At 62.8% G+C, this 9,426-nt stretch overlaps 2 protein-coding genes across 2 annotated transcripts; one reads left to right on the top strand and one right to left on the bottom strand.

The window, feature by feature from the left end:
• Window positions 1–1,324: 1,324 nt before the first annotated feature.
• On the bottom strand, window positions 1,325–3,831 carry EMIHUDRAFT_235621 (hypothetical protein; the record flags this gene model as incomplete). The annotated part of the gene is made up of 5 exons (XM_005779908.1): window positions 1,325–1,486; window positions 1,741–1,769; window positions 1,928–2,091; window positions 2,312–2,541; window positions 3,163–3,831. 5 exons carry the CDS (start codon window positions 3,829–3,831, stop codon window positions 1,325–1,327), a joined length of 1,254 nt encoding a protein of 417 aa, XP_005779965.1.
• A 561-nt stretch (window positions 3,832–4,392) lies between these two features.
• Window positions 4,393–6,381, top strand: EMIHUDRAFT_114551 (hypothetical protein; the record flags this gene model as incomplete). The annotated part of the gene is made up of 1 exon (XM_005779907.1): window positions 4,393–6,381. One exon carries the CDS (start codon window positions 4,393–4,395, stop codon window positions 6,379–6,381), a length of 1,989 nt encoding a protein of 662 aa, XP_005779964.1.
• Window positions 6,382–9,426: the final 3,045 nt, after the last annotated feature.

Below are 9,426 nucleotides of genomic sequence, written 5' to 3'. Positions count from 1 at the left end.
TCGATTTTGCCCCAAATTGTGAATCGTGGCTGAAGACCAATATCTTGGAGAATCTGACCAGTCTCAAGGCTCATGTAGCTCCAAAAGATGATTTTCCCCTCGAAAATGCTGCGAAATGAGGCGTAAAATCAAGGGCCCGGAGGGTCTGACCACGAGACTCTGGGGGGTCCTCGGCCACGACCCCCCCCCTAGCATGTGGTGAAGGTGCTGGGGGGGCGGGACCCCCCCCCCCAGCATGTGGTGAAGCCTCTGGGGGGGGTCGGACCCCCCCCCTAGCATGTGGTGTGAGCAGAAGTGCGCCCCCCTCCCTGGAAGCGATGTCCGCCTGCTCTCAGTGCGAGGGCGCGCCAGTCCCTAGACATAGCAGTCGTCCTGTGGAGACTCGACGCGGCGAGCACTGCTCCGGAGGGTGCACCCATCTTGTGCACTGGCCGGACACACCACCGCGTGGCAGCTTGCGTCGGCGGCACAGTCCAACCTGGCCTTTGCTAGCTCACGAGGCAACCAGCCACCCTCTGCATAATCGCGACAGTACATGCCGGCAAAGAGTGACCACTCCTCTCTCTTCGTCTCCGCTTCGCCCATCGGCAGATCTTCCACTGGCGTGTGACTCGGCTGGCTTGGGTCTTCGGTACCAAATGATAACCCATTGTGGTATTGTTTGAACGAGTGGAATTGTTCGAATGAAACCTTGTGCATCCACATGCGCCAGGGATAGGTTGAGACGGGCACACGGCGTCGCACCAGCACTGTCTGGCTGAGGAGACTGCAGAGCCAGTTCAGGCTGAAAAAGATGGTGAATAGACGCAGCCTGATAGCGCGATCGACCTGGGTGGCGACCCGCAGCCGGCTGAGTAGCTCCTGCAGTGGCTCAGTGGCAGAGCGCGGCCGGTGCGTTGCTGGAGTCTTGCGGGCGCAGAGCAGTATGGCCAGCAGAGTGAGCAGCAGAGGCAGCGTGGCGACCGCGAGTTGGCCCCGTGGATCCACGTATGAGAGCACAGCCGTGCCCAACATGGCTGCGACGCTCGCTAATGAACGTCCGAGTTGGCGCGACGCGTATTTCTTTTTCTCAAGTTTCTTCTTTTGGTTGTGTGTCTTGTGAGCCTGTTTGTGTCTTTGTGTCGCTCGTGCGTGTCGTCATCATCTGTCTCGCGTCCACCCATACCGCGTTGGTGTCCAGTCCGAGCCTGACTGTTGTTCATCTTTCTACATACATACATTCTTCTTTGATAGGCCGACCCCCTAAATTACACGTATGCTGTTTTTTTACTCTCAAAAGCCGTAGCCTCTCAAAGGACAAAGCCGTAGTTAAAGCCCGAGTTTCTCAACATTGGAAACACTCGCACGATACACCCTCGCGAATCAGCAGGCGCTTGATGTCGACCACGACCGATCGCTCCACCGCCGCGAGATTCGTCTCCTCCCCCGGGTCGGCGGTCAGGTTGTACAGCTCCATCACGTCGTCGAGGGACGGCCGCAGCACCGCCTAACAAAGTGACCTCCCGCGGCGGATGAGCGAGGGGCCCAAAGGCGCTCTCCGTGGCGAAGTGGCTCGGCGCTGCGCGCCTGATCGGAGCACTCGTGCACGACCGCCTCTAGGAGGTGTCTAGGAAGTGTCTAGAAGGTGTCTAGGAGGTGTCTAGGAAGTGTCTAGGAAGTGTCTAGGAAGTGTCTAGGAGGCGCCTGATCGGAGCACTCATGCACGACCGCCTTCCACTCTCCCACGCGCGCCTAGCAGACCCGCAGCAAGCCTGTGACGCGTCGCCACCCTAGTGGCGCGGCGCGGCGCGCACCAAGGGCGGCGCCGCATAGCCAGGCCCCCTCCGGCGGGACTCGCCGACGAGGCCTCTCCTGGCAGCCGCTCCAGACTCCACGGCCGAGAAGGGTCCGAGAAGGGTCCGAGCAGGATCCGAGAAGGGTCCGAGACGGGTCCCAGCCAGCTTTGCCGGCGACGCCTCGTCCGCAGCCTCGCCTCTCCAAGTCCAAAAGAGGTACGGGGGCGGCCGCATGGGCTCGCCCCGCAGCGCCGGCACGATCGAGCGGCCGTCAAACGTGCCGTTCCGCGGCAGCGGTGCGCCCGCCATCTCCAGCCTAGGCGGTGGAATACGCCAGCCTCAGGGCGGGGAGACGGTGTATTGCGCAGAGCATTCCGAGCACCGCGTGAGTACAACGGAGAGGAGGACAGTGAGTACAGCGGAATGCAGCGGAATGCAGCGGAACACGTTCTCTCGAGTGCTGGTTGGGAGACATGAATACGCATTCCGCTTCTAGGATCTCCAGCAGGGTGGGGAGCACGTCCCAAAACGCCCACGGCACGTCCGAGACGGCCCCGGGCGGGGTCACGCCGGGCCAACGGACAACGGAGGGGGAGCGGACTCCGCCCTCGTAGAAGGCGCGCTTGTGGCCGCGCAGGCCGCCCGTCGAGTTGAAGAAGCCGACGCGGTGGCCGCCCTCCTCGTGCGCGCCGTTGTCGCTCGCAAAAAAGACTGCGGTGGAGCGCTCCAGCCCCCGCTCCGCGAGCGTTTGCAGCAGGTCGCCAACCTGGGTTCAGGTACCGTGGGGGTGGGGGGATGGGCACCGTGGGTAGGGGGTGGGTTCGGGTATCGTGTGGGTAGGGGATGGCTGCTGACCCGACCGTCGAGGTACGTCACGCTTGCCGCATGATCTCGTTCCTACGATGTGGATGCAGCAGCCTCACAACGCGGGAAGACGGCGTTCCGTCCGCAGAGTACTCGAGCACCGCGTGAATACACAACGGAGAGAGACGTGAATGCCGTGGAATGCAGCAGAATGCAGCGGAATGACACGTATTCCGCTTCTAGGGTCTCGTTCGACGGCGGGCCAGTCGCCGTGCGGGTCGTACCCCAACCCGCGAGGCACCTCATTATTAATTCATTATTCGTTTATTACGCAGTCGCCGTGCGGGTCGTACCCCAACCCGCGAGGCACCTAATTATTAATTAACTATTCGTTTCTTACTCAGTCGCCGTGCGGGTCGTACCCCAACCCGCGAGGCACCTAATTGTTAATTAATTATTAGTTTATTACTCAGTCGCCGGGGTGCGGGTCGTACCCCAACCCGCGAGGCACCTAATTGTTAATTAATTATTAGTTTATTACTCAGTCGCCGGGGTGCGGGTCGTACCCCAACCCGGGTGGCACCGGCTGGCCCTCCTCGGCCGCATGCGGCGCCTGGTCCCAGCCACCCGCGTGCGGCACCGTGAACGAGACGTAGGCGAAGAAAGGCGGGCCGGGCGTGCGGGCGCGAAGCCACCCGATCGCGGCGTCGGCGAACAGGTCGGTCGTGTAGTTGTATGCGTCGGGCCGGGCCATGCACAACCGGCGCGACCTCGGCTTGTGGTTGAGCGGAAGCGGCTCCACCCGGCCGCCGACGGTCCAGTCGGCAGGATACATGTTGTGACAGTACAGCTGCGACGGCTGCCCGGCGAAGCGGTCGAACCCGAAATCGAGCGGCGTGCCACCCCACTCGACGACCGACGGCAGGCGCGGAGGCGTCACAATGTCCATTGGTGCCGACTTTCCAAAGGCGACCGTCTCGTAGCCCGCCGCCTGCAGCAGCTGCGGCAGGAGAGGCCAGTCGGCCGGCGCTCCCGCCAGCCTGCCCGAGTGCCGTCCTGTGAAGAAGGTCGCACGCGAGGGAGCGCAAACAGTGTAGCCAGCGTACGCCGCAGTGAAGCGCATGCCAGCTCCAGCGAGAGCGTCGAGATTTGGCGTGCGAAGCAGGCCTGGAGAGGTGAAGGAGGGCTCTCCCGCACCAAGGTCGTCGGCCATCAGCCACAGGATCGAGGGTCGGTCGAGGGTCGGCCGCATGCTAGTTTGGGGAGACGGCTAAAGAATTCTACAAACTAGCCCCTCTCACAGCAGACTGGCACGAACTAGCACCACAAAAGGCACAGCAGACAACGGCCCCTTATGGGCCGTCGAAGAGGCCGTCATACTCATCGCCCTTGGGCGCTTCCGCACCGCCCCCTTCCACCTCCACGCACCGCCGCCGCCGCCGCTCACGTCGACGCCACTGCCTTTCGGGTTGTGAAGGGTCGGTGCGTGTCGTGACCTCCTGGAACACCCGTACCCCCGCACCATCTCCGTCGCGTGGTTCTACAACCTTAACCATCACCGGGAGCGGCCAGGACTCATAGACTCGGACGAAAGATTCCAGATCGGCATCCATGCTTTTCTGGACAGGGTGGCCCGCCACAAGGACCCCAGGAATTGCGACTCGCCGCTTTCCTCCCGCTGTGATTCTGTGTGAGCTCTGTGTCTTGATTTGCCAACAACAAACCTAGAACCCTTCCACCCCCCTGAAGGAATGAAACCCGGCGCCGTAACGCCCTTCCTTGCCGTGTCCGACATTGAGCACGAGAGGCGGCAATGATAACTTCCCGGCATGGCTTTATGAGCGCCCTCACGCGCCCCAGTCGCTCGCACGTCAAGTCGGAGCGCCGCAGCCAGCAGCACCTCGAGATTCCCAAGCGCGCCGACACGGGCCAGTCGACGACCGGCATGCCCGAGCCGCCTGCCAAGGATGCGGACCTCGAGGCGGCAATGAGTGCTCCTCCTGTGGCTCCGACGAACCTGGAAATTCCGCGCGAGATCGTCGCGTCCTGGGAGCGGGAGGCCGACGCCTCAAAGCCGCAGCAGCGGGAGTGCGGTTGCGACTCATGGGGGGACTATGTGAAGCGCGACAAAATGCTGTCACTTATGGATGATTGCCTCCCAGCATGCGCATCCATCCGGTGCGGCGTGCTGTCACTTATGAGCATAGGGACATGCTGCACGCCATGCCTTGCCATTCCGTGCAACTTTGATAAGGACATTCTCCTCTGCTGGTTCCAGCCGTGGAGCCCCTACGGGCCTTGCGTCTGTTGCTGCTGCTGGGAGGACACGTACCCGGCCTGGCTCAAGCAGCAGGAGCCCTCTGCCGAGCAGCTCAAACGCCACCGCGACGAGTACGTCAGTAAGAAGACCGCCGAGTACCTCAGCGAGCAGGCGGCCGCGCCGGAGCGCATTACCGAGCTCGAGCGCAGTCTCGCCTGCGCACGTGCCGACCTGAAGCGGGCTGTGGACAGCGGCTACGCGACTGCAAGCGGTGACATTGCGTCGGTACGGAAGCAGCTAGAGCACCTGCGGCGTGAGCTCGATTCGGCTACAGCTACAAAGGAGCGGCAGCTTCAGTCGCTTTGCCAGCAGGAGGAGGCGGCAGCCAAGAAGGGCGACTACACCGCGGCCGAACGGCTGCAGACGGAGCGGAAGCAAATCGAGTCGACAAACAGCGCCGCCCCTCTGCAGGATCTGATCGTGCCGCTTGAGAAGGGAGAGGCACTGCTCGCCAAAGTTGAGGGCCTGGCCACAGAGCTGGCGCAAGCACGGGACACGGCGGCCAAGGTCAAGAGGGAGAGGGCGAGGGCGGCGCGTGCAAGCGCCGAGAGCGACCTCCACCGGGAGATGTTCAAGGTGGCTGACGAGCTCGGCGGAGTGTTCTCCACATTGCGCGACATGAATGGCGACGCACGCTTCGAGGCCAAGGACCTCGTCTTCGGCAGGCCCGAGCAAGCGGCGCTCGGCGTGGAGCACTACATGTGCGTCGATGACGGCGACTTGCGAGCGAAGATGAACGGTGGTCTTCAGGCCATCCGCGCAGAGGTTGCCGCCAACGGCACCGACGTCGACAAGGAGTGCCTTGAGTACGTGCTCGACAAGGTGGCGGGAGATAGCGGCAAGGCGTTTCAGGGCGGACTTTTGCGCGACTGCGATGCGCATGGCAACGTGCTGCCGAACCGCCGCGGCAAGCGGCTCGCCGATTTCGTCGCCGACCCAAAGGCGCAGGTGGCCAAGTTGAACGAGGCGCACATTGCAGCGCTGCGCTTCTACACCACCGCAGCCTTCAGCACCATCAACAACGGCCTGCGTGACCAGGCCCGCTACAAGGCCGAGCGACCGCATCAGTTCCCCGTGACTGTGGCCTTCATTGCGGAAGGGCTCAAGAGGCTGCGAACGGTGGCTGGCAAGTCGACGGAGGCTAACAAGGAGGTCACTCTTTACCGCGGCATGAAGGGCATGAAGGTGCAAGACAACTTTCTGCAGCGAGGCAAGGGCGGCACCGAGCTCGCGCCGATGTCAACGACCTCGTCCCTCAAGGTTGCGATGCTGTACTCGGCGTCCGAAGACTCGCTTCTGCTGCGTGTCCTCTCCAAGAACTTTATGGTGCGAGGCCCGGACATCTCGTTCCTCTCCGCCTTCCCCGCGGAGCAGGAGTTTCTGTTCCCGCCGCTCACATACCTGGAGCCCACCGGCGACGTGCAGAAGCTGCGCGTCGACGACGCCACCTTCACCGTCATCGACGTGCGGCCGCAGCAGTAGCCAATAGACCCTCGTTCATATGCGCTGCGCGAGGCCCGGTGAATGTTTCCTTGGGGCGGCGTGAACCGGACCTTAGTAGGCGTGTGTGACATTTGAAGCGAATGTTAATAATTAATGGGTACGCTCCGCACTCAAATCGGAGGGTACCCGGTATAAAGTTCTGCAAGAGCGGCTGTCGCTGAGAATTCTTTTTCGCCGTCCTCGCAGGAGTCGTTTAGGCGGCTCCCGTGGTGAACCTGAGTTAGTGGCAGTGCGCGCCAGTCCCGAGGGAGTTTGGTCGTGAAGATCTTTGGTTTCTTTTTCTGCCTTGAAGTCGAAATTTTTCGAGTGAATTCTTTTTCTGCCTTCAAGTCGATCTATCGACGGCCGCTCGACGCTCGCTCCATCCTTCAACCTCATGGCGTACGTGCCGCCGCACCGCCGCGCCGCGGCTCGCCTCGGCCGCGTCGACGAGAACTCGACGGTCGTCTCTCCGACCTCTCAAGCCGGCTCCAACTGCTGCGGCACGAGCACGGTCGTGTCGACCACGCCAACCGAGCCGGGCCTGATCTACCACGACGGCGTGCCGCCCGATCGCGTCGTCGATCTGAGCCACCTGCGCGCCGAGCCGGAGGACGACATCTCGCCCGACGACTCGGTCTCGGTCGCTGGAGAGCGGTGGGGGTGGCATCAGAGGCAGCCAGCGTCTGGTGGTGGTGGTGGTGGTGGAGGAGGATCGTCGCATGTCGCTCTCGGCGACGTCCGCGGCGGCGGCCGCGCGCTCGACCTGCGCTCCGGGGTGACCGGCGTGAGCGGAGGCCTCGTCGGAGGCGGCGGAGGCGCGCAGCAGCGACTGCCTCCCATGCCTTCATTCTGAAGGCGGGAGGAGGAGGGATCACTGGGCGAATGCTTTGCCAGGCGCGCAACAGCCGCTGCCTCTCGCGTCGCTGAGCGAGCATCAGGTCGCCGCGCTGCTGCGCGGCATCGGGCTGGGGAACCTAGAAGCGAACACGCGGATTGATGTCTCCCAGCCAACACTCGAAAGAAACGTACTCCGCTGTCCTCCGGTGCATTCGTCTGTACTCACTGTACTCCTCTCCGTTGTCTTCACGCGGTGCTCTGAATACGCTGCACAGTACCGTCCTCCCGCCCTGAGGTATGCGTCTTCAGCGCGTAGGCTGGGGAAGTACGCCGAGGCTTGCCTTCGGGTGCCGCTGCGCGGCCGCGACCTTCTCCTCTGCATGGATTAGCCGAGATACGCCGAGATACGCCGATATGCCGAGATCTGCCGAGATCTGCTGAGATCTGCTGAGATGTGCTTAGATGTGCTTAGATATGCCGCTGCGCGGTCGCGCGACTTCTCCTGGAGGACAGACAGAGAGACAGAGAGAGACAGAGAGAGACAGAGAGAGACAGAGAGAGAGAGAGAGAGAGAGAGAGACAGAGAGAGAGACAGAGAGAGAGAGAGAGACAGAGAGAGAGACAGAGAGACAGAGAGACAGAGAGAGACAGAGAGAGACAGAGAGACGGAGAGACAGAGAGACAGAGAGACAGAGAGACAGAGAGAGACAGAGAGAGACAGAGAGAGAGACAGAGAGAGACAGAGAGAGACAGAGAGACAGAGAGAGACAGAGAGACGGAGAGACAGAGAGAGACAGGCAGAGAGACAGAGAGACAGAGAGACAGAGGGAGACAGAGAGAGACAGAGGGACAGAGACAGAGAGACAGAGAGAGACAGAGAGAGACAGAGAGACAGAGAGCCAGAGACAGGCAGAGAGAGAGAGGCACACAGAGAGACAGAGAGGCACACAGAGAAGGCTGTGTGAGTTAGGCACACCTGAGGACCTCGAGGCTGCGGGCGTCTCCTTCCGGCCGCGCCGCTTGCCGCTGCTCTAAACTCGCATCATGAATTGACTAGCTAGTTCGTCGTCACTGTGTTACTAGGCCGCGCCGCCTGCCGCTGCTCGTAACTCGTATCGTTAATTAAGTGATAATTAATTCGTCGTCGCTGTGTTACTAGGCCGCACCGCTTGTCGCTGCTGGAGGAGGCTGCGAGGCTGGCGGAGGAGGGTGTGCCGCCGTCGCTGCTCGCGGACGCGGGCAGCGATCATGCGGGCAGCGAGCTGAGCTCCACCTCGACCGAGTACTCCTCGTGGCTTCGCGAGGCGCGCATCTCCCATATCTCCCCGTATCTCCGGGGTGTCTCCCGGTAGCTCCACTTGACTGAGTACTCCTCGTGGCTTTGCGAGGCGCGCATCTCCCATATCTCCCCGTATCTCCCCGTATCTCCCCGTATCTCCCCGTATCTCCCCGTATCTCCCGGGTATCTCCCGGTAGCACACGCGCGCCTGACTGGCTCTACTTGTTCCTGAGGAGGAGTGTTCACGCATACGGCGCGGCGTGTGCCCAAAGAGCCGCCTCACCGGTTTCACCATTCATGGCTGGCTGTGAATGGCTGGCTGTGAATGGCGCACTCTCAAAGGCGCAGCGCAAGCTTCGAGAGCCGCCGCCGCAGCAGAGGGGCGGCGGCGGCGGAGGCAGCGCCAGTGCTGCCGGCGGCGGCGGCGGCGGCAACGGCAGTGCTAGCGCTGGCGGCGGCGGTGTCAGCGGCGGCGGCGCCGGCGGCGGCGGTGATAGCGGCGGCGGCGGCGGCGGCGGCGGCGGCGGCGGCGGCGGCGGCGGCGGCGGCGGCGGCGGCGGCGGCGGCGGCGGCGGCAGCGGCAGCGGCGGCAGCGAGGGCGCGGCCGGCGACGCGAGAGCAAGGGCAGTGAGGGCGGCGGGGCGATTCGTGGCAGCCGAGCCTTCGGCAAGCGGGCAAGCGTCGCCGCCGAGTCCGGTGCCAAGGGATATGCCGAGATCTGCCGAGATCTGCCCGGCCCGCTCCGAGTGCGACACTTCCTAGACACTTCCTAGACACTTCCTACACACCTCCTAGATACTTCCTAGACACTTCCTAGACATTTCCTAGGCCCGCTCCGAGTGCGACACGCTGGTGAGCAAGATACGAGGGCTCAGCCTCGTCTCCGACATGAGCCTCTGAGGGAGGCGAGCCTCCAGAGCTTCTGA

This window comes from Emiliania huxleyi (assembly GCF_000372725.1).
Source record: "Emiliania huxleyi CCMP1516 unplaced genomic scaffold EMIHUscaffold_223, whole genome shotgun sequence".
NCBI lineage: Eukaryota > Haptophyta > Isochrysidales > Noelaerhabdaceae > Emiliania > Emiliania huxleyi.
Note: the sequence above shows the minus strand (reverse complement) of the source record. Positions and strands in the feature narration are given on the sequence as shown.